General features: G+C 42.2%; 1 protein-coding gene across 1 annotated transcript in view; it reads left to right on the plus strand.

The window, feature by feature from the left end:
- The window catches only part of ACADSB (acyl-CoA dehydrogenase short/branched chain), a 46,797-nt gene extending 25,576 nt beyond the window's left edge, over positions 1–21,221 (plus strand). Inside the window, exons 2-11 of the mRNA XM_055559894.1 lie at positions 2,331–2,490; positions 2,661–2,761; positions 5,526–5,732; positions 6,440–6,610; positions 7,786–7,911; positions 9,257–9,349; positions 13,367–13,456; positions 14,835–14,972; positions 17,304–17,403; positions 18,132–21,221. Of these exons, the coding sequence (XP_055415869.1) occupies positions 2,331–2,490; positions 2,661–2,761; positions 5,526–5,732; positions 6,440–6,610; positions 7,786–7,911; positions 9,257–9,349; positions 13,367–13,456; positions 14,835–14,972; positions 17,304–17,403; positions 18,132–18,202 (1,257 nt within the window). The 3' untranslated portion in view covers positions 18,203–21,221. The remainder of the gene's footprint in view (positions 1–2,330; positions 2,491–2,660; positions 2,762–5,525; positions 5,733–6,439; positions 6,611–7,785; positions 7,912–9,256; positions 9,350–13,366; positions 13,457–14,834; positions 14,973–17,303; positions 17,404–18,131) is intronic.
- Positions 21,222–24,383: the final 3,162 nt, after the last annotated feature.

A 24,383-nucleotide genomic window follows, 5' to 3' on the forward strand; every position in this document is an offset into this window, starting at 1 on the left:
TGACTTTGCTTCTTGCCTGTTCCATGAACTCTGTCTTGTCCTGACAGTGCCCTCAGCTTCTCAGAACTGGTGAATTCTGTCCCAATATGCTCTCAGGCATTTGGCAGATCTTGAGTATATTCTGTTAATTTTTGTTGGCCGAAAGGAAAACACTAATTTTTTTTAACAGCTTTACTGAGATATAATTTACATAGCAATATAATTCACGCTGTGTAATTATAGTGTGGTTGAATGGCATCTTCATATAATTTCTTCATGTATGCAATTTACACTTATCCATTTATTTAACTTCCTATCTTTTAATACCCCTACACCCGACGTCTGATTCCCTGCATCCCAAGCCATGGTTGTCTGTGCTCCTTCTCATCCTCTTTACCTCCATCTGCCTAGCATTTTCTGGGTTCTTTCCAGGTAGAGGTGATACTAGATATCCTATGTACTCTTTTTTTTTTTTTAATTGGAGGGTAATTACTTTATAATATTTTTTTGGCCTCTGCCATACATCAACATGAATCAGCCACAGGTATACATATGTCCCCTCCCTCCTGAACCCCTCTCCCACCTTCCACCCCATCCCACCCCTCTAGGTTGTCACAGAGCACTGGGTTGAGCTCCCTGTGTCACACGGCAAATTCCCACTTGCTATTTACTTTACTTATGGTAATGTATCTGTTTCCATGGTATTCTCTCAATTCGTCCCACCCTCTTAACACATGCATATGGAATATTGAAAGATGGCACTGATGAACCTGGTAGCTCAGATGGTAAAGAGTTTGCCTGCAATGCAGGAGACCCGGGTTTGATCCCTGGGTCGGGAAGATACCCTGGAAGAAATGGCAACCCACTCCAGTACTCTTGCCTGGAAAATTCCATGGATGGAGGAGCCTGGTAGGCTACAGTCCATGGGGTCGCAAAGAGTCGGACACGACTGAACGACTTCACTTCACTTTCACTTCACTCATGAACCTACTTGCAGGACAGCAATGGAGATGCAGACATAAAAACAGACTTATAACAAGCATTTGAAATCAGATGGTGTCTCTCTCTCTTTTCTTTTCATTGAAATCAGATGGTCTCTCTCTGTTTCTGGTCAACAACAAATCCATTGTTGACCAGAAGCTGAAGAACTAGGGACCCTGTGACGGGGGACACACTACTGGCAGGAGGAGCTAGGCTTGCAGTTTCCCTGAGTTACAAGCCTGACTGCTTCTCGTAGAGCGCCACTGCTGTGTTCCTAGGGGTCCAAGGAGAGTTGCTCATTACCATTGTTGAACTCCTACTATACAGTGGGTACCATGTTAGACCCTTGATGTGGATTGCTTCCACAAGGTTATTATCCTTATTTTCCAAAGGTTATTTCCTTATTTTTACAACGAAGAAAACTAAGACCGAGAGATTTTAACAGAGAGGTTAAAAACCACCTGCCCAAGATCCGCCTGCAATGCAGGAGACCCCAGTTCAATTCCTGGGTCAGGAAGATCTGCTGGAGAAGGGATAGGCTACCCATCCCAGTATCCTTAGGCTTCCCTTGTGGCTCAGCTGGTAAAGAATCTGCCGGAGACCTGAGTTCAGTCCTGGGTTGGGAAGATCCCCTGGAGAAGGGAAAGGCAACCCACTCCAGTATTCTGTCCTGGAGAATTCCATGAACTATAGTCCATGGGGTCACAAAGAGTTGGTCATGACTGAGTGACTTTCACTTTTCACTTCAAGATCACATAAGCAGCCAGACTGACACAAGTTCTTTTGGACTCTGGAGCCTGTTTTCTTAACCTGTATCTTCTGGTACTAATTAATGAGAAGCTGAAGAAAAAAAAAAAAAAAAAAAAAAAACACTGGCCACAGAAACCCAAAAAGCAGAGATTCTTGCAGCCAGGCAGGGCAGCTGGGACACTCAGCTCCCTCAGCTGTCCCCGGGCTCTCACGCATCCCTGCCCCACGAGAGAATTCTCTTCACTGTGGTCAGTCAGTACTGTTAGAGTCCAGTTTTCCTAGCCAAGAAGTTACAGAAACATGTCCTCTGAAGAATGAGTTCCACCTGGAACGTTGTGTTTCCTCGAAGGTAAGAAGTAATTATGTGGGGAGACGTGTTCCTTTAGAACAGCTCCTTCCCGGATAACCCAGCTTGGGTTTTTGGTCACAGGATGGTGAATCTTAACGCGCCAGGCCAATCTCTCTTATTTTGCTGAAAGAAGTTACAAAGGGTGGGTTTGTAAAGGTAACTCCCAAAGCAGCTGACGTTCCCTCCTCTTTTCTGCCCTCGCGCTTTTCTGCCCTCGCGCGCGCGGGCGCGCGTGCGAGTATTCCCTACTCAATGGCGACTGTTCTCACAGCTACGAAGAAACTTCCCAAGCTGCCTGTCTTCCTGGAAAACTCCTCCTCATGCCCTAAATTGTTCTCAGTCAGAAGCTCAGCTCAAAGCGACAAGCAATGGACTACCTCTTGCTCCTCTGCAAACATTTACGGATGAGGAGATGATGATCAAGAGCGCAGGTGAGTGAACCTGAGATCACACGGCCTGCGACAGGACTCGGGGAGGTGTTCTCCTAAGTTTGTGAATGGGATTTTTGTCATTAATTTTAAGTCCTCCTTTTTTCTTTTTTAAATTAATACATGCCAGATTTATAAGATAAAGACTTATTAGTTTTTTTTTTCCCCTACAGTTAAAAAATTTGCCCAAGAACAAGTTGCTCCTTTTGTTTCAAAAATGGATGAAGATTCAAAAATGGAAAAATCCATAATACAAGGATTATTTCAACAAGGGGTATATAATTAATGATTATTCTAATTTCAAACTTTCATAAATACCTTCCAGTGTTAAAATGTATGCATACTTTTAAATTTAGGAATGGTAATGATGGCATTATTTCCTAGTCAGAATTATGTGACTTCTCTTTCAGATTGAGAGCCTAGTTAAAAAAATTTTTTTAATTGAATTAACTTTAAAATTAGAAATACCGGTGCTTTCTATGTAAAACGTTAGAAGCAAGAGTGATTTCTTCAGACCAGTGGTATTCAACTGGGGGCTATTTTTGTTCCCCAGAGGACATCTGGCAATGTCTGAAGATGTGGTAGTCACAACTAGGTGTGCTGTGACATCGAGGAAGATGCAGGCCGAACATCACAGAGTGCACAGGATGGCCTGCTGAGACACAGAATTATCCAGCTCAGTAACGCCAAGGTTACGAAACCTTGCTTTAGTAAAACTTCACACCAGAGCATCTACCCGAATCTCTGTGTATGTAGGAAATCTAAAAGCAAGAGGTTCGTATCTGGCATCCATCAGAATTAACCCAGGCAACCAATTTCCAACATTTTAATTAGAAACTCATGGTGCTTTAATAGAAGCACAGTATATAAAATAGATAAAAATAGAAATGTTCTGACTGTGAGTATAGGGAGAGGTTATCAGCATGGGAACCCCACGGAGAACATTTCAGAATCACCGGACTCTTCATCTCTTCCTTCTGTACAGGTGGGAAGATTTTTTTTGGAATACTAAGACTATCCCTGATAGCTCAGCTGGTAGAGAATCCGCCTGCAGTGTGGGAGGCCTGGGTTCGATCCCTGGGTCGGGAACATTCCCTGGAGGAAGGCATGGCAACCCACTCCAGTATTCTTGCCTGCAGAATCCCCGTAGAGCCTGCTGGGCTATAGTCCATGGGGTCACCAAGACTTGGACATGAGTGAGCGACTAAGCCCACACATGCAAGGCTACCCCGGGTGACGCTAGTGGTAAAGAACCTGCCCGCCAATGCAGTGGTAAAGAGATGTAGGTTGGATCCCTGCATTGGGAAGATCCCCCAGAGGAGGGCATGGCAACCCACTCCAGTATCCTTGCCTGGAGAATCCCATGGACAGAGGAGCCTGGTGGGCTCCTGTCCATGGGGTTGCACAGAGTCGGACACTTAGCAACTTAGCACACAAGGCTATTCCAGAACTAATAGTCCCTATTAGTTCAGAGCCATTGGCTTAAATCTTAACTAGTTATCCTGTTTGAAAATTAGCCTTTTCCAGTGATTGTTTTATTTCTTACTGTTCAAATAATACTAGTTTTTTTTTTTTTTTTTAATACCATATAGTAGTAGTTTTTCAGCTTTCTTTTAGCAGTGAAACTGTTGGGAAAATAGAATCTTATGTGAAGTCACAGTGGTTCAGAAAGCATCCATTTCTCAGCCAGGTCCGTTTATAGAGAACCTCAAGGCTTCTCTGAGAGGTCTTGGGGTTCCACAGTTTGAGCTTCGCTCTCGCGAGGGGGTAGTTCTTGCAGGCAGGGTCATCTGCAGCGACAGATTGCCTGCCGCATCACAGCCACTGCTGCCTGCTTGTCACACACCCCTTGGGGGGTCTGCTTCATTTCATATCTTGCATCAGCTATTCTCGGCCTCACGTGACTCCTAACTTCTGACCTCTACAGAGGTCACCTGCCAAGATAATTAACAAATATGTCCATCGGTGACCTTTTTAGAGAAGCAGTGTCTCTGACAGCTGTTAAAGATACGATAGTCTAATATTCGCACACCTCCGTCAGCCTTCAGGCACCTCCCAGTCCTGAATTCTTCCTCATAGAACATCATTGCTGGTTTGCTCAGCCTTTCTATCCTCCCCTTTATGGTTCACACTTCCTATCAGCTAAGTTTGCCATCAGCTAAAAACACAACAGCCATACCCTGGCTGCAGCGCGTGCAACTCCCTACTACCTGGAGAGGGCAGAGAGAAGCATTCCTCTTTGCCTGGTCACAGCTTTGTGTCTCCCCCCACCCACCTTAGTAAAAGGCAGAAGATTTATTCTATGTGAAGAGAAGTCAGAGTATACACAGTTTTGGGTCTTGAATTACATGTGCACACATTCTCTTGCTGAAACAAGGACACTTAAAAAACAGAATATTGTGGATGTTTCATGTTCCAGACTGAAGACCGGTTACTGAATAGTCAGGCAGTTACTGAAAAGCCTTGAGCAGTTTTGACCACGATTGTCAGGCACCTAGGCCTTGTCTTGTGTGATTCTAGAAAACACTAGACCACATGTGGTCTGCTAACCATCTGGACTTGCTGAAATGGCCCCAAAAGGAATGGCCATTCAGTTATTCATTCAATTATTATCTCAGTTTAAAGGGTCAAGGTGGAGGGCACTGACTCAGAGAAATTCTACTCAATGAAATTGGAGATATTCACTGCTCTCTCCAGTTTCCTTATTACATATTTTATTGCTATTCCATTTCAGTATCCTTTATATTACCTCTCTTATTTTTGTTTTTTAGATCCCAAAAGCAAATAGTTGATAGTTCTAGCATGTCATTTTATCTTTTGAAAATATATTTCTGTTATAGATTTTCCTGTTTGTTATAGATTTTTTTTGTTGTTACTTAGAGGGATAGAGCCATACCAAATAAAAATAAGATATACGTACAGAACTTAAAAATTAAGAATGTATATAATTACAAATTATTTTTGAACTCATTCTTGCAAGAAATTGTCCCATATAAAAAATAGCTTTCTTAATGTATATTTCCTTCTTTTTCCTTTAGTTGATGGGTATTGAAATTGACACAAAATATGGAGGAACAGGAGCTTCATTTTTTTCCTCTGTCCTAGTGATAGAGGAGTTAGCCAAAGTTGATGCATCTGTGGCTCTGCTATGTGACATTCAGAACACATTAATTAACAGGATGATTGGAAAATATGGAACAGAAGAACAGAAGGCTACCTATTTGCCCAAGCTAGCTACAGAAAAGGTGAGTTGACATGAGTTGTTTAAATGGATCTGATCTTGTCTAAATGTAGGATGTTTTCAGGAGAAAAGTAGCTACAGTGTTGGCTTTTCTGTTTAAGACCACAACACAGCACCACTAATTACTCAAGCAATGCTCAATAAATTAATGAGCTCAGACGGTAAGGAATGTGCCTGCAACGCAGGAGACCTGGGTTGGATCCCTAGATCAGAAAGATCCCCTGGAGAAGGGTATGACGCCCCACTCCAGTATTCTTGCCGGGAGAATTCCATGGATAGAGGAGCCTGGTGGGTTACAGTCTATGGGATCGCAAAGAGTTGGACATGACTGAGTGGCTAATACACACTAGAAAAATACACTCGGAAATTTAGAGAATTACCTTTGCACAACTAAATTATTTCTGTTTTGGGCCTAATTACATCTATTGTTTTGATTGATGGTTTCATTTACATTGCAATTATGAAAACCAGTTTAATGAAATGTAACTTTGAATATGTGTGCTTAGATCTTTAAGTCTGACCTAGACAAACAGTGGGATGTATTTTGGGAAATAATGCTGTCAGAATGCTGTTACTATTTCGATACACACAGTCTTTTGGAAGTAGCCAGAAGTTTTTGATTTTCAAGTGTTGATTTTGCTGTAAGTGGGTATTTGTTATGCAGAATATAAATACAGGTCTTAATTTGGAATTTTTTCCTCACATGTGTAGGCATCAAGTATCTGCATTTCAGAGACTGGAGCAGGTAGCGATTCATTTGCTATGAAGACCAGAGCTGATAAAAAGGGAGATTATTACATCATCAATGGGTCAAAGATGTGGATTAGCAGTGCTGAGATTGCTGGGCTGTTCGTGGTAATGGCAAATGCAGACTTTTCTGCTGTAAGTTTGAAGAAAAACGTGCTAGCCATTGCCTCCCTCATCTTTTCTCTTTGTTTCTTTTCTTTACTTGCATTTTCTTCTTAGGACTTAGTCTTAAATTCTCCATTCTCCTCAGAATTGGAAAGGTTAGACAGCTGACATCTTTTCATCTGCTTATTTACTAACCTCCTAAAACAAATATTACAATTAACAATAAATTTTAGCTACATGGAGGACCATTTAATTAATCTCCTAATCTGTTAGACAGGAGGCTAAAATCTTAAATTTTATAGAATTTCAGATTTTCTGTTCAATAATGAATTTAAGTAGCTATTTAGTACATTTATTTATTTTTGATGTGGATCATTTTAAGTTTTATTGCATTTGTTACAGTGTTGCTTCTGTTTTATTTTTTGGCCAGGAGGCTTGTGGGATCTCAGCTCCCCAACCAGGGATTGAACCCACACCCCGTACATTGAAAGGTGAAGTCTTAAGTACTAGACAGCCAGGGAAGTCCCGTAGCACTTTTATTTTTTAAAATTGTTTTTCTAGCACATTTATTTTTAAGAAGGTTTTATTACATTCTTAAAATAAGAAGGGCTTATTCTTATTTAAAAGAAAAAGGGCTTCGCAGATGGCTCAGGAGTAAAGAATCCTCCTGCCCATGCAGGAGTCACAGGAGACACGGGTTCAATCCTGAGTCTGGAAGATCCCCTGGAGAAGACAGTGGCAACCCAGTTTTCTTGCCTAGAGTATCCATCATGGACAGAGGAGCGTGGTGGGCCACAGTCCCTGGGGTTGCAAAGAGTTGGACATGACTGAGCACACACATACACATTCAGTTGAAAAATAGACATATAGCAAAATGGTAAAGATTGCTTTTGTTTTTTCTCTAGGGTAACATTTAATAAAATTTTGAAACATAAAGTTAAATTTAAGATGGGGAATTAATTAATCATGTAATACTTTTGTGTTGCTTAATAATTTTGATAGCAACAGTAGTTTCTGAAAGTGTGAAGTTCTTGATTTTGAATCTACTTGCACCACTCTGGTTTCATAACACACATGGTGCAACTCTGAGTTCATTAGTAATTAGTGCTGAAGTCTGCTTTTAGTTTTCTGTTTACTTTGAGCCCTTTGGAAACAAGAGATCTTCTCAGTCAAAGTGGTGATAGCATTTTAAATCTGCATTTCAGGGGTATAAAGGAATTACCTGCTTCTTGGTCGATGGTGATACCGAGGGCCTTCATGTAGGGAAACCAGAGAACAAATTGGGAATCAGAGCATCTTCCACCTGCCCAGTCACATTTGAAAATGTCAAGGTGGGTATCTTAGACAAGGAATAAGCTCTGCCTGTATGTATAGTTGCGAGTAAGGTATCAAAATTATTAGTCCTACACAGGAGAGTATTTTGTAAACCTCTTGAACAGTGATCTTAGTTGAGTTCATGACCTCAGTGTGCTTCTCACAAGCGTTGAGACCAAGGTTGAAACCCTGTCTGCCCAGCCGCTGGTCTCAAGTGCCAACCCAGAGAAGTCATCTCATTCATAGTTGAGCAACCTGTTACTTCTGCACCAAACATGCTTCGGAGGAGGAAGCCCACAGCAAGGCCACAAGGTGGGGCTGTTGCCCAGGAAGAGTGGAAAACAGCTAGGCAGCCCCACCGCAGGTGAGAGCTGAGTCTTAAAAAAAAAAAAACGATGACTGGGATGGGGTGCTTTAGACCTGACTGCGGTAGGGCCGGATGCGATCCATCAGCCATCCATCAGCTGCCGCTGGTGAGAATGTCGCCTTTTTGGCTCCCTGGTGACTGTGTATGTGCTCCTGGGGTGTCCTTATGGGGTCGTGTGAGCCTCACTGCTGCACCCCAGCTCTCTTTCTTCTCCTCATCTCCCTTTGCTTTCCCCATGCTGCCCACTCTTGTCTCCTAACTGCTCATGTTAAGAAGCTAAGCGTATTTTTTTTAAATTTCTCTCCTGCTATCCATAAAGCAGGTTTATTTTTGTGGCCATGCCACACGGCTTGTGAGATCTTCGTTCCCCAACCAGGGATCAAACCTGTGCCCCCAGCAGTGAAAACACAGACTCCTAACCACTGGACCACCAGGGAATTCTACCAAGTGTATTTTTTTTTTTTTTTAATTGCTCCTAGTCAGTAAACAGTTTAATCTGTTTCTTCGCTCCTGCTTTATCTTGTGTCCACACGCACGTGTCCACATGCACCCCTCCATTGATTCTTGTCACAGTAATAGTCTAAACGGAAGAAAGGCTGACTACCCGTCCACGTTTTCTGTTATTCCTGATAGTTTATCTCACATTGTAGCATACAAGTAAGAGTTCGGGGAGGGGGAGGTGGAAATTGTTATTCATTTATGTTGTTGATTAATTGTATGAGATTTCATTCTTCTAGATTCAAAAGATGTCTGTGCTAGGCTCTGGAGGATGCAGTAGTGAACAGCGTGGACTTGAGTTCTATCCCCCTGAGAGTGCGTGGGAAGCAGTTTAGAAGGAGTTACAGAGACATACTGGACAATTTTCTTGGAGTTTAATGAATACTATGCTAGAGTGTTATCACAGAAACTAAGAGTATATGTGCATTTAAAAATATATAATCAAAATGAATTATGGCAAATTAAATTGAGGAATAACTGCACATTTTTCTTTTCAGGTTCCAAAAACAAATATCCTGGGGCAAGTTGGGCACGGCTATAAGTACGCCATCGGGAGTCTTAATGAAGGCAGAATAGGAATCGCTGCACAGGTTAGTCAGATTTTACCCTTTAACTTGATTCTTCCACACACAGTCAATTAAAATGTAAAAAGAAAAAAAAAATCAGTAAAACCAGTGAGTATTTGGAAGCTCTTCAACACAAGATGGCGCCCTTCCCTTCCATGAAGCGAAAGAATAGCTTCTGGCTGTGATTTCTTTAAAATTCTGCTTTGGTCAATTATGTAATGTCCTGAGACCCAAATAGTGGCTTAGAGCTAACAGTTTTTTTCTGCTTTGAGAGCATTAAAGTATTATCTAATACTTGGATTGATAACTTAAGTACATTGTAGATTAAATGTGGTATTTTTTTTTGAAAATCAACTTTTCAAAGCATGGAATTCATTTTGCAATTTTAAAAATTAAGAACAAGTAACATTCAGGGGACTTCCCTGGCAGTCCAGTGGCTGACTCCATGTTCCCAGTGCAGGGGGCCCAGGTTTGATCCATGGTTGGGGAACCAGATCGCACGTGCCGCAAGGGAGATCGAAGATCCCAGGTGCCACAACCAAGACCCAGCGCAACCAGATAAATAAACATTTAAAATAAGTAAATAAATCTTTCAGAAAAAAGGAACACGTTACAGTCTATTGTGTAGTGAGAGTCTCTGTAGATAATGAAAGATTTTTACTTAATGTTTTGCATGTGAAAATCAAACAAATTTTTGGCCTGGCACTTAGAGATAAAATGGCAACAATTAAACAGATATATAAGATAAGAACAATTCAATTTTTTTTAACCAAATTTGCCCTTTAAATAGCATATTAAATTTTTCTGTTAGATGACTCCAGTTGCTTTCTAGAATCACAAAGTGAAATCTTTGGTTTTATGAATTCATTTTTGTAACATATTAACTTTTAATCAATGAGTATTCAGAACTCAAAAACGTACAGCTTTTAGATTTTGAAGATACTGCATATATCAACTATTTGGAGTAGTTAAATTATAATTTTACTCTAGATTTTTCTTAACTACTGTTAATCTGCTAATAAAATATTCTTAGCTCAAAACTTAACCCATATTTCCCACAAAGCACAGATAACATATCAGTAAAGAGAACTGGCTTATCTTTTCATTTTAAAGTTTTTCCTGTGATTCAGCTTCATCAGATATGGCATTAAAAACTATAGCACTGGATTTTGTTCTTCCCAGACACATAAATAATACAGATGGCTGGCAGTAAATAACAGCCTGGGCTTTAGTCTAATTATTCCAGGTTATTGTATAACCTAATTAAAAGTTAAGGTCAGAAAAAAGAGAAACAAAGAGTAAGGTCTGGTAGTTATTGTTTCTTGATTAATACTGTGAATGCCTTTTAGAGAGGGAGGCACCTGTAACAGTGAACTGAAGGCGTCCATCCTTAAAACTCTGTAGTTATAAAGAATTTTAGTTTTTCACTATTTATAGTGAACATTGTACACTGTTTTGGAAAAGCCTCTGTTGCCTGACAAGTGATCACTACAATTTGTGTCCATAAACTATATTGTTGACATCCTGTGAACTTTAGTTGTAAGAGTTTAGCAGCAGCATCTTCTCTCACAGCCGAAAGTACAGTGAGTTGCTGCTTCATTTTAATTTGCTTTTGGGGTTTTGACTTGGTTTGGGTTTTGTCCTTAATATAATGGTGCATAATATTCCATCCTCCAGAAAGTTCAAAGTAAAAGGCTGAGGAAAAATTTGAATGAACACTAATGAAATATAAGTTTGTGGGCATTTCCCCCCAAAGCTTAACTATTGATTTTCTTTTTCCTTTTTCTAAAACCTACATGGTTTGATCTAATTAGATAGTGATTTAACAGCTACCTAATGTTGAAATGTAGAAACAGTTTCTAAGCTCAAATTCATTCAGTTCTTATGGAGATGGGGATGGCAATGAGACAATCCAGCTATAACTGCCACCATATCCTGATTTGATCCTCACATGTATACACTGATATTTTTACTGGCATCTCTGTGTCAGTGGTCCCAACTCTCGCTGTGCATTAAATCATTAAAGAGTTTTCAGAATGCTGGTGCTCAGGCCCACTCTCCCTCCCCCTTCCGTCCCACACCCAGGGTTTGGGTTTGGTTGCTAGACCCCCACATTGTTTGTTTGTTTGTTTTTCCACCATTGAAAATAATTTATTGAGGTGAGGTTTGTGTAACAAAATTAATCATTTTAAAGTGAATAATTCAGTAGCATGTGTTATATTCCCAATGTTGCTTAGCGGTCACCACTCTTATCCTAGAACATTTTCGTCGCTCCAGAAAGAAGCGCTGTGCTTTGAAGGACTCACCCCGAGTGCTGGATAGACTCTTAGCTTTATGGTCCCTCTCATCAGTTCAGTCACTCAGTCGTGTCCAACTCCGCAGCCCCATGGACTGCAGCAGGCCAGGCAGATGGAGGGTTCTGACAAAATGTGGTCCACTGGGAAAGGGAGTGGCAAACCACTTCAGTATTCTTGCCTTGAGAACCCCATGAACAGTATGAAAATGGTCCCTCTCATATTCTGCTCTAAGTCAAGCGGCAAGGGAAGGAGGGTGGCTGAGCATTTGTGGTCCTGGAGAGGTTACTGCTCAGGGCAGCCCCACATTGGTATTTTTATTATTTGAGTTCCCCTAGATGATTCTGACGGAGAAGGCAATGGCACCCCACTCCAGTACTCTTGCCTGGAAAATCCCATGGACGGAGGAGCCTGGTAGGCTACAGTCCATGGGGTCGCTAAGAGTCAGACATGACTGAGCGACTTCACTTTCACTTTTCACTTTCATGCATTGCAGAAGGAAATGGCAACCCACTCCAGTGTTCTTGCCTGGAGAATCCCAGGGACGGGGCAGCCTGGTGGGCTGCCGTCTATGGGGTCACACAGAGTTGGACACGACTGAGGTGACTTTGCAACAGCAGCAGCAGATGATTCTGACGTGCTGTCAGGGTTGAGAAACACTGCTCCTTTACGTCCTGACACCCAACCCACCGAAGCTCTTGTTATTCAGTCGCTAAGTCCTGTCTGACTCTTTGTGACCCCATGGACTGCATCGCGCCAGGCTTCCCTGTCCTTCACCATCTCCCAGAGTTCACTCAAACTCAGGTCCATTGATTTGGTGATGCCATCCAACCATCTCATCCTCTATCACCCTCTTTTCCTCCTGCCTTCAGTCTTCCCCAGCATCAGGGTCTTTTCCACTGAGTCAGCTCATCGTAACTGATGACCAAAGTATTAGAACTTCAGCTTCAGCATCAGTCCTGCCAATGAATATTCAGGGTTTTCTTTAGGATTGACTGGTTTGATCTCCTTGCTGTTCAAGGGGCTCTCAAGAGTCTTATCCAGCACCAAAGCTCTTATTAATCCTGATCATATATGAAATGGACCAGAAGATAGAAGGTTCAGAAGCAATAAAATTTCTGAGGCTTAGTTTGTGTCTAGAGACTCAAGCATAAAGAAGAAGAATCCGTAAAAGTGGGCATAACCACACCAAAAAGTCTGCCTCCATGCTGGAATCAAGTATACTCTTCTTCATAGGAAATTACTCACATTTTCTCCCAATTCACGACTTTATGACTTCCTAATCTAAGCTTAGTGACAGTGGCAATAGAACACAGAGAAAGATGGAGCACCCTGCCTTCCTGCCTGCTGAGTCACACCCAACTTTTTGCGACCCCATGGACTGTAGCCCACCAGGCTCCTCTGTTGATGGGATTTCCCAGGCAAGCATGTGGAGTGGGTTGCCATTTCCTTCTCTGGGGAATCTTCCCAACCCAGGGATCGAACCTGAGTCTCCTGTATTTCCTGCATTGGCAGGCAGGTTCTTTACCCTCTGAGCCATCAGGGAAGTGTTCTCCCAATTACTAGAACTTAAGTTCTATAAATGCAGTGGGTGAAGGTCATTAACATATGCCTCACCATCTTGGTATGCCTAGTTCTTTCTCTACCCCAACTTTTCAATTTGCATGTAAAAAGAATTTGTAACCTGAATAATCAAGAACATAAAGTATTAATAAAAAATAAGAAATTCTGATTTTTTTTTTAACAGATGCTGGGACTGGCTCAAGGCTGTTTTGACTGCACTATTCCATATATTAAAGAAAGGGAACAGTTTGGCAGAAGGGTATTTGATTTTCAGGTATGTAATTATTAGCATCTTTCTACCGTTGCATACTCGCGTCTTCCTGTTAATGAAAAGCTTCGTTACAAAGCCGCAAGGGAATCCTCTCGGGATTTTAAAGGGAGAGGCACAGGGAGGAAGGAACAGGCCTCTGTGTGTATGCTTGTGACTTCATTGGCCTTCTCCAAGGGCAGAACAGTATCCTCGAGGCCTGGTTATGGCGCGATTGAGGACACACCGGTGAGCACTTGGGAGCTGCCTCCTCGCGGCTTCCAAGTTCCAGAGCCTGGGGTTTGTGGTCAGACATCCTGGGTTAGAATGCTGGTTCTTTGTCTTGCTGGCTTAGTCCTTGAGCATGTTACATCACCTCTGCAAACCTCGGCTGCTTCATCTGTAAAATAAAGATAACACTACATACTCTTTAGGATGATTTGGAATCAAATAGATGTTTTAAGGGGCTTCTCTGGTGAATCAGATGGTAAAGCATCTGCCTGCGATGCTGGAGACCTGGGTTCGATCCCTGGGTTAGGAAGATCCCCTGGAGAAGGGAACAGCTACTCTTTCCAGTATTCTGACCCGCAGAGTTCCATGGACAGAGGAGCCTGGCAGGCTATAGTCTATGGGGTTACAAAGAGCCGGACACGACTGAGCGGCTTTCACTTTCTTTCAGATGTTTCAAGTGCTTGACACAGTATTAAAAATAACACTCACATTTTTAAACATAATTCTACGATAATTTATCTTTTAAATCTTCACATGCATGCTAAGTTACTTCAGTTGTATCTGACTCTTCTCGACCCCATGGGCTGTAGCCCGCCAGGCTTCTCTGTTCATGGGATTCTCCAGGCAAGAATACTGGAGTGGTTTGCCATGCCCTCCTCCAGGGAATCTTCCCGATCTAGGGATCAAACCCGCATCTCCCACGGCTCTTACATTGCAGGCAGATTCTTTACCACTGAGCCACCAGGGAAGGCTTTAAATCTCGGCAGTTGTAAACAATTTACATGAACTTTGAAAAATTTTTCAGAAGCAATATGTGGAGTGGTTTATTTTAGATTGCAGGTTTTAAAGTGCCTTCTGGTGGCTCAGTAAAGAATCTGCCTGCAATCAGGAGACCTGGGTTCGATCCCTGGTTTGGGAAGATCCCTTGAAGGGAATGGCTACCCACTCCAGTATTGTTGCCTGGAGAATTCCATGGACTAGAGGAGCCTGGCGGGCTACAGTCCATGAGGTTGAAAAGAGTTGGATACAACTAACTAACACTTTTGCAAAATGAATGGTTTTTTTTGGGCAAGTATATTTTGAGTCTGTCAGTGTTCCATATACAGGCGGGATTTTGACAATGAGCTGTGTTTCCAGAAATCGTGATTCTCTACATTGGATCTGACTATTCCAGGGGCTCCAACACCAAGTGGCTCACATGGCAACCCAGCTGGAAGCTGCACGATTACTGACATACAATGCTGCGAGGCTCTTAGAAGCTGGAAGGCCAATGATTAAAGAAGCATCTATGGCCAAATACTATGCATCAGAGGTAAAACAAACACGAGTAATGCAGTCTTTTAATTTTTTTTTAAAAAACTTATTTTGTATTGGAGTATAGCCGATTAACAATGCTGTGATAGTTTCAGGTTGCAGTCTTTTAATTTTTAAGAAATTTATTTATTAAGCCTGTCATTTAGGAACGTTGCTTGAACATTTGTTTGTTTTTCAAGTAAAATAACATGGACCTTCTAGTTCCTACACAGGAAATGCAAGAAAGTAAAGCTGCCATAGGAAGGTGCTTTAACTCTCTAAGGTTTCCATGTTCTCTTGGCTCTCGGGTGGAAACCAAGTCATCCAGGTCAGGTGGAAAAGCCACTGTAAACCCCTAGGTGGGCCTCAGCTGCACACTGGCATCGTGGCTGTGGTTCCAAGTTGGGGCGAAGCAAATGCCCTGGAGAGAACGTGAAATAGAAAGTCGCAGGAAGATACCATCCTCGTGTTGACTGTACTCAGCACGTAACACGCTGGGCTTGGGTTGAAACCTGGCTCTCATCACAGGCAGTGTGTTAGTCACTCTCTGGCCTCAGATATTTCTTTAACCCCTTCAGTCCCCAGGTCTAATCTTGTGCCTCAACCTCCCTTCTGAGCTCCAGACTAACAGACCCACTTCTGCTTTACCCACCCCGCCACCCTCCCTTCCCGCCCTGCACAGTCACAAACCTGAGTCCCCTCAACGCCCCTCCTTTGCCCCCACTCCCTGTTGAATCCGTCATCCTTTATGAGAATTCCGCCCCTCAATTTGTCTCGATTTTGTTTCTTTCTCCCCTAGTATTTATTACCAATCGTCTAGTCCAAGCTGTGCCACCTCTTTACCAAAACACCAGAGGCAGCTTCTAACTTCTTGTTGGTCCCTGTGGCTTCCTCCAGTCCAGTGTCCCTTTCAAGGTGTCCATGAGGCCATGCTATGCTCCAGTTTTAAACCCTTCAGTGACTCCTCACAACAAATGGGAACTTTTTATTCACCTATTGTTGCTTTGAACAAATTACTGAAAATTTAGAGACAGGACAGTTCTATCATCTCACAGTTCTGGGGCAAGACATCTGAAATGAGCCTCACAGGTGGTGCAGTGGTAAAGAATCCGCCTGCAGTGCAGGAGACGCACAGAGACTTGAGTTCGATCCCTGGGTCAGGAAGATCCCCTGGAGGAGGACATGGCAACCCACTCCAGTATTCTTGCCTGGAGAATCCCATGGACAGAGGAGCTGGCAGGCTACAGTCCATGGGGTTGCAGAGAGTTGGACACGACTGAGCGACTGAGTACACACACGCACATGCACACACATTCACACACATGTGTCTGCACACATGTGTGCATGCACACACACACGGGGTGAAATTTGAGTGTGGAGTTGCCTTCCCGGGGGCTCTGGGTGAAAGTCCATCTCCTCTTCTTCCCCAGCTTCTAGAACCCACTCGCTTTCCGAGACTCAGGACCCCTTCCTCCGTCTTCACAGCCAGCAGCGTGTAGTGTGTTAGATATTCCTGTGTCTGTGGTCACAGCACCCTTCTCTACTTCCCTCTTTCCCTTGTAAGGACCCTTGTGATGACACGGGACCTGCCCAGATAACCTGGGATCATCCCTTAACTTAACCAGCCTGCAAGTTCCTATGCCATGTAGGTGATGCACATTTATACTTTCTGGGGATTCTCCTGGGGACACCTTTGGGGGCCAGCAGATTATTTAAACTGCTCACATCACATGAGGCCCACTGCTGCCCACACCCATCCCCTTTTCACAGCTCACCCCGACCCCAGCCCACTGGTCCTCAGGCCTTTGAGGTCGATGAACCCGCTTCCCCCTTGGAGCCTTTCTCCGCGTCGGTCCTCAGTTTGAAATGTCCTTTGACTTGCCCTTTAGTTGTCAGCGAAGCTGTACCTCCCTCACCCATTGCCCCGTCTAAACCACAGCAGCTCCTCCCACAGGCTCTTCTCTGACCCCATGGTTTTTCAGTTTCGGTGATCGTGGTTCAACATCTGTCTCTCTGAATGACCAGCAGGACCGAAAGGGCAGTGACTGGTCAGCACCCTGGCAGAGTGGATGAGACAAGAAGGCCCTTGGTTAACATTTGCTGAGTAAATGACACCGTCGACAAGTGTACAAGTCTAAAACAAAGACCCTAATTCTCTTAAGAATTTTATGAACTAATAGGAAATTTTCCATAAATGGTATAGAGACTGGGACGAAGAAATGTTAACTTACAAAATAACCTCGCTCCTTCCAATTGCCAATGGCAGTGAATCCATGTTACTAAGAATGTTTTAGTGTCGGTCATGTGTAAGTTATGTGGTTTCAGCATGATTTGTGCTTCTTTTTGGTAGCTGGCAGGCCTCATTACCAGCAAGTGTATCGAGTGGATGGGAGGAGTGGGCTACACCAAAAGTTACCCTGTGGAAAAATATTTCCGAGATGCGAAGATTGGTAAATAGAGTTTTTAACACCTATTTCGTTTGCTCTGACTCTTAGGCGTTTCAGGCTGTGGCGTTGGTTTGATGCTTTCGTTGTTGCTACTGGCACCTGGGCAGAGGCAGTTTTAAGTCTTCAGTTACTATGTTTCTTGGCTCTCCTTTTTTTGTGGCTGGATTTTTCCCCCACTACTTCTTCCTTCAAAAAAGTAGATTTATTATTTTTTAAACATCAAATTGTCTTTTTAAATGCCTCAAGGCCTCTGAAGGCCTTTTGGTAAAACCACAACAAATTCTACTGTCTTAATTTTTCTTTTACTAAAAATGTTAATATTTTTGACTGGCTTAATGCTGTTGCTGGAAGCTCAGTTCTAATTTTAGACATTTAGTGGGTAACCAAGCTTGAGCGTTACGCTGCTCTACTGCCAGGTGGGAAGATAGAAACTCAGCCGGTTATAAAAGCTGCCTATTCCCAGGAAACCATCCAGGCTTGTGCATTGATAGTTTAGGAACGGGAAACTCACCTGTTTAATACTGATTCTGGAAATCTGTAAATCAAGTGGAATATTGTTATCTCTTAGGTAAGATTACCTTGTCAAATAATACCACATTTAGGGGACATTGGATAGTGTTCCTGGTACAGTTTTAGAGTAAATGCAGAGGTGGTGTTTGCAGACCTGATTCTTGTACAGACTCTTACTGTGGCCCCACTCCTTTATGCTCCTTTTCTCCCCTTTCTTTAAGGCACGATTTATGAAGGAACTTCAAATATCCAGCTGAACACCATCGCAAAGTGCATCGGTGCGGAATACTGACAGGACAGCCAAAGAAGCGGGCCCCCTCCCTGGTACCACTGGCGTTAAATTTTAAACTGTGTGCCTTGCTGGGGGCTGTGGACCTCCATCTCACTGAGTGATTTCATTTGGGCCCTTCATCTTGGATCTGAGACCCTTTCTGTCTTTTCTTTACAATCTGCTTAACTTAGGCATAGAAAATCATTTTTAAAATTTGGGAATAAATGTACCATATTTTCTCCAAAACTATTTTTAAAGCTCTGTATGCATTATCATTCTAGCTACTGAATGTGTGTGCTCCGGGGTCCCCGTGACCCAACTAGAGAGCCCGTGTGCCTCAGCCAAAGATCCCACATGACAGAAAACCTGACACAGCCAGATAAATGAAAAAACATTTTAAAATAAATAAATAAAAGATGATCAGACTTAAAAAAAATAAAAAGTCTCTACATTAGTTTTCAAGTATGAAGTTTAAATAATTTAATAATCAGAATATACTCAACATTGTAATATTCATTTTACCAACGATGCTGTTTACTTCTGTTTATATTGAATACTTAAGCTTCAATTTAAATTGAATACTGAGTAAAATTGTTTACTCAAGCTTAGTTATTGAGCTTTATCATGATAGGTAATTCAGAAATTATACTTTAGTTTGGTGATTCTCCAGAGGGGTTATCTTACCCTCTTAATGAAGTGTATTAAAATCTTGTAAGGAAGGAGAAATACAAGAGAGCTGTAGGGTTCAAAAAGCAGATTGAGATATTATAAAAAAAAAAAAAGGACATATCTGGGAAGGCAAAAATCTGTTGTTTTACAGTCAAATTATGGAAAGGCAAAGCTCAACAAAATATCTAGCTGGCAATGCCAGTTCTTCAGTATCAGGGATTCTCGACCAGGAGAAGAGGATCTAAGTCCTCTGTCCCCTAGCGGGGAGGTGGACAGTGAAGGGCTGAGTGTGTTGTATTTCCTGAGACAGGGCAAGGATTAGAGGTGTTGGAGAATGTTTCACCGTTCATCCAGTTGTTTAAAGCAATCACTGCTGTCAAATGGGAAGCACTTTAGTACTTGAATGAAAGGATGACGTTTATTAAGAAAACTTGACATTTTCAAAGTAATTTTGCTTTACACATTCATGTTCTTCAAATTTGTATAATGCATATCATGGTTAAGTATTCAGAATTGTGTAAGTACAGGGGAGATAGGAGTTACGTCAGAATATTAGAAAGACATATGGACAAATTTAGACCTCTGATCAAAAGAGATCAAGTCTACTTAACTTTCAGATAGGGAGCTGACAGAAACTAATCATTCAGTCTTTCAGAACAAAAGGACAGTGCTCTGATAAGGAAAGTAGGGATGGATGAATTGTCCTAAAGCGGGGCAGGGACATCTTTGATTTCTGTGGTTATTTGAGTGAGGTGGGCTTTTCAGATGACAGAGTAGAAACCAACATCAGTAATACTAACTTCCTCCCCTAGAGTTATAAACGTGAAGCTACAATAAACCTTGTTCAGATTAGCAGTACGAGAGAGGCTTCTGTGTATACCTGAACCTTGAATTTGTATTTCATATTGATACAGTTCTAATTGTGTGTATGTTTTTGTACATGTTCGCAAATAACAGTTGAAAATCATGTATTATAGTTAGTATCTGTCCCTGCCTTCTTCCATTAGTGAATTTTGTTATTGTACCATTTACCAAAGAGGATGTGGTAGGTTTTCCTCATAGTTCTTCCATTATAGCTTTTCTTAATAACCATGACTTTGGGAGTTTTGAGTTTGTGTCCAGTGGAAGGACAGGCTTGTTTACCTCCTGAAACCTGTCATTACTGTTTGTTAATTTGAGGATAGGGCCATTACGGGGCCCAGAAGGAAAAGCCTTGAACACAAGCACCAAGTCATATTTATGTGGGCAGAGCTGGACTCACCCCAACTGCCACGTTAGCATTGTCAGGAATTTCACTTTACAACACAAAAATGAATCGGTGTCAAAGATTTTAGAATTATGGAAAGCTCCCAATTCCTGGTGTCTCGGTAAAGAATCTGCCTGCAATACAGGAGACCAGAGTTCAGTCCCTGGGTGGGGAAGATCCCCTGTAGAAGGGAGTGGCTACCCACGCCAATACTCTTGCCTGGAGAGTTCCATGTACAGAAGCGGGCTACAGTTCATGGTGTCACAAAAAGTCAGACACAACTAAGTGACTAACACTTTCACTTTCAAATCTTAGAAAGACTTGAGAGAACCATCCAGCCAACTCTCTTCATTTTAAAAGTGAAGGATTTGGCAAAACTAATACAGTTATGTAAAGTTTAAAAATAAAATTAAATTAAAAAAAAAAATAAAAGTGAAGGATTCATATAGCCCAGAATACTTACCCGAGATCATCCGTCCAGGGCCAAAGATAAGACAGAGATCCAAATGTACTGGCTCCCAATTCTGTGCTCTTCCTACTGTTTACAACTGTCTCTGTTCAACACATTCTGGATTTCATCCTTGTTATATTTCAGTCCTCTTATTGATTTGTTTTAGGTTTAACTGATAAAAGAATAACATGTCAGAAGTGTTAAGACTGATGGGTGTCATTACTTACATTTATAAATCACCTGACGAATATACCAGCTCTCCTAGTATGTAGCTGGTATGTCAAATGTGAGGATGATTGTAATCACTTGGTTTTATGATTATGATGTGTTTTAGTAAATGCACTAATCCTTGCTGATGTATTTTTGCTGATCTTTCAGAAAGTAAAACTTTTGTTGTAATGGTACATATCAGACTGTAATCAGTGTTACAAAATCAATATTCTATGGAGAAGGAGAAAATAAAGCACTACCTGGAGGCTTTTGCTACTTTAATAAAGCAGAGTTGTTTGTTATGCGTACAGAAGTAAGAAAACCATGTACTCTTCCCGCAAGACAGAGCCTGCGCCTTTGTTTACCAAGCTGGTAGCTTGCCTGTCATGTAAGCTGATTTTGTTTGTTTTCAGGGAAGAGACCAATTTTAAATTCGTGATGCTAAATAAAATTTTTACCAGGTTGATCATCCCCCTCCCCTGCTTCTTTTTAAGGCAAAAAAAAAAAAAAAATGCAGCTCTTCAGTGGAGAGGTCACTTCTTTTGAGCACATCTTCATGGTATGTATGGGGTTTCCCTGGTGGCTCAGACGCTAAAGCGTCTGCCTGCAATGCGGGAGACCTGGATTCGATCCCTAGGTTGGGAAGATCACCTGGAGAAGGAAATGCCAACCCACTCCAGTATTTTTGCTTGGAAAACTCCATGGACGGAGGAGCCTGGTAGGCTACAATCCATGGGGTCGCAGTGAGTCAGACCTCACTTCACAGTATAGCTCACATAAATAACTAGCTGATATTTATCCCTGTGTTTGTAGTATCGCGTCTGGAAATCTTGTATTGTCGGACCTTTTCCTCAGTGATACACTGTTGTCTAAGCTCACAGGAGGTTTCAGCCTATCTCTTCCCCGCTATTTCCTACAATGTTTTAGAAATCTAGATATCGGTCCGTCTGTACGTCTGTCATTCAGTGACGTGTGTCGGGCAGTCACTGCGGCCAAGGGCACAATGTTCTGTGTGCCCCAGGCTGCCACGCAAAGAGGAGTAAGACCGTGTTCTTAGCAAAATGTTTATGTCAGGTGTCTTTTTTTTCCTGTTCTCATTAGTGAATCCTCACACATAGAAACCCACCAAGGCCAGCCCTATGCACAAGCATGTAGGGACTTCCCTGGTGGTCCAGTGGTTAAGACTCTATGCTCTCAATGCAGGAGGCCTGGGTTCCATCCCTGATGAAGGAACTAGATCCCACAGGCCACAACTAGGAGTTTGCATGTGAACTAAGACCTATCACAGCCAAATTAATTAGTTTTTAAAAAACTCGTCATTTAAAACAGTATTTCTTTAGATGCATTAGAATGATAGCAGTAGCAGTAAGCTCTCTCACGTTCTCATCACGTGCCAGGCATTGTTCTACGCTCTCGACACGCTTTTTAACTCAGTCCTATACAGTAGGTGCTCTTGTGAGCCCATTTTAAAGGCAAGGAGACTGAGGCATGGAGAGGGAATAAGTTGCTTATTGATACATGACAGAAATGGTTCAAACTCAGTCTGGCTGGTGAAGGCCCCGTCAGATTCCTTCCTTTGGGTCGTTAAGGTTTGTTCGTTTTTAGGAGTGTCCTAATAAAAAGGTCGCTGCTACCTAGCCCTTTACTAGCTAATAATTCTAAAGGAATTGTTTCCGATCATTTCAAGCAGAGAAACTAGCTGAGAACATGGCCTGTAAGACAAATAAACAGGCGTGGTGGGAGCATGTGGGTTTGGCAAGAAAAAATGGCGGGTGGGTGGATAGGGCAATAGGCAGATGCAGCAGAGGAGTGAGAAGGGTACTGAAAGGGAACTAAGGAGATTCCAAAAGAGACAATTCATCTCCATCACAGCCGTCAAAGAACTCTCCCAAGGAAGGAAGAAAGATGGAGCAGGATACAGATCCGAGCAGGAATGGCTACAGGATGTTCAACTTGCCATCACTTGTATGGGTAACTCACAATATAAAGGGAAAAAAAGACACATAACTTTGAGGACTTCCCTGGTGGTCCATTGGTTAAGAACCTGCCTGCCGATGCAGGGGACATAGGTTTGATCCCCGGTCCAAGGAAGATTCCACATGCCCGAATGCCGCAACTGGTCAGCCTATGAGCTGCAATTTCTGAAGCCCATGAGCCTGGAGGCCAAGCTCCACAATAAGAGAGGTCACCGCAATGAGAACCTCGTGCACCACCACAAAGAGCAGACCCTGCTCACTGCAGCTAGAGAAAGTCCATGAGCAGCAAAGAAGACCCAGTGAAGACAATACATAAAATATAAATTTTAAAAATAATTTTAAAAAACTTAGTTTTACACAGCTTTTTTCCCCAAAGAAATTATGGTAAGTGGAAAACAAAGCAAGGTAGCCAAACAGTAAAACTTAGAGGTATAAATGGGTTAAACTCACCCATTAAACTGTGTTCAGTTCAGTTCAGTTAAGTCGCTCAGTCGTGTCTGACTCTTTGCGACCCCATGAATCGCAGCATGCCAGGCCTCCCTGTCCATCACCAACTCCTGGAGTTCACTCATACTCACGTCCATGGAGCAGTGATGCCATCCAGCCATTTCATCCTCTGTTGTCCCCTTCTCTTGCCCCCAATACCTCCCAGCATCAGAGTCTTTTCCAATGAGTCAACTCTTTGCATGAGGTGGCCAAAGTACTGGAGTTTCAGCTTTAGCATCATTCCTTCCAAAGAACACCCAGGACTGATCTCCTTTAGGATGGACTGGTTGGATCTCCTTGCAGTCCAAGGGACTCTCAGGAGTCTTCTTCAACACCACAGTTCAAAAGCATCAATGGGACAAAAGGAAAATTTAAATCCCAGATACATAATGTTAGTAACACCTAAAAAAACAGCAGCACAGGAAAGCTGAAACGAAGAGGAGAAAGCCCATTCAAAATGCTACCAAGAGGGAAGCAAGAACAGCAAACTTAACATCAAAATGGAGTTAAAAATAATTTTAAAATGGCAGAAAAGGATATCTAGTAATAAGACAGGAAGCCTTCACCAAGAAGGTCCAGTAGTCATGGAGTTTACGTCTCTTACAGTGTTGCTGGGAACTACAGACAATCAAACAAATAATAAAAATACAGTGAAAACATTGATAAAGTCATAATCACAGCCTCTGACTTAGAAATCAACAAGTTAAGTAGGAAATGGTAAGAACAGAGAGGGACTGGGTAGCATAATCAACAAGTTTGACATATATATTTATATACAGGGAGAAGTTTTTCATTTCAAATGCAAGTGAATTATCTAATTTTGAATTTTTGCCATAAAGGAAGCTTTTATAAATGCCAAAAAGACAGACTTATAGGCAATATTTACTGTATACAATGAGAAGTAAATAACCAAAAGGTAGGCTGCAAAAAAAAAAAAAACTCATCATAACTTTAAATAACCTTGGTTAATTGGAAAATAAACATATGAATTACAGATTGTCAACAAAAGAAACCCAGCTGTTGCGGTCAGTGCCTCTGGGAGGATGGACAGGAAGGCATGTCAGGGACTTTGAGGGCAGCAGAGTTTGTGGTAGTGACAAATTAGAAATGGCTAGGTGGGAGAATAAATAAATTGTGGGCATACGCACCATGTAATCCAGTGCA

This window comes from Bubalus kerabau, chromosome 22 (assembly GCF_029407905.1).
Source record: "Bubalus kerabau isolate K-KA32 ecotype Philippines breed swamp buffalo chromosome 22, PCC_UOA_SB_1v2, whole genome shotgun sequence".
Lineage (NCBI taxonomy): Eukaryota > Metazoa > Chordata > Mammalia > Artiodactyla > Bovidae > Bubalus > Bubalus kerabau.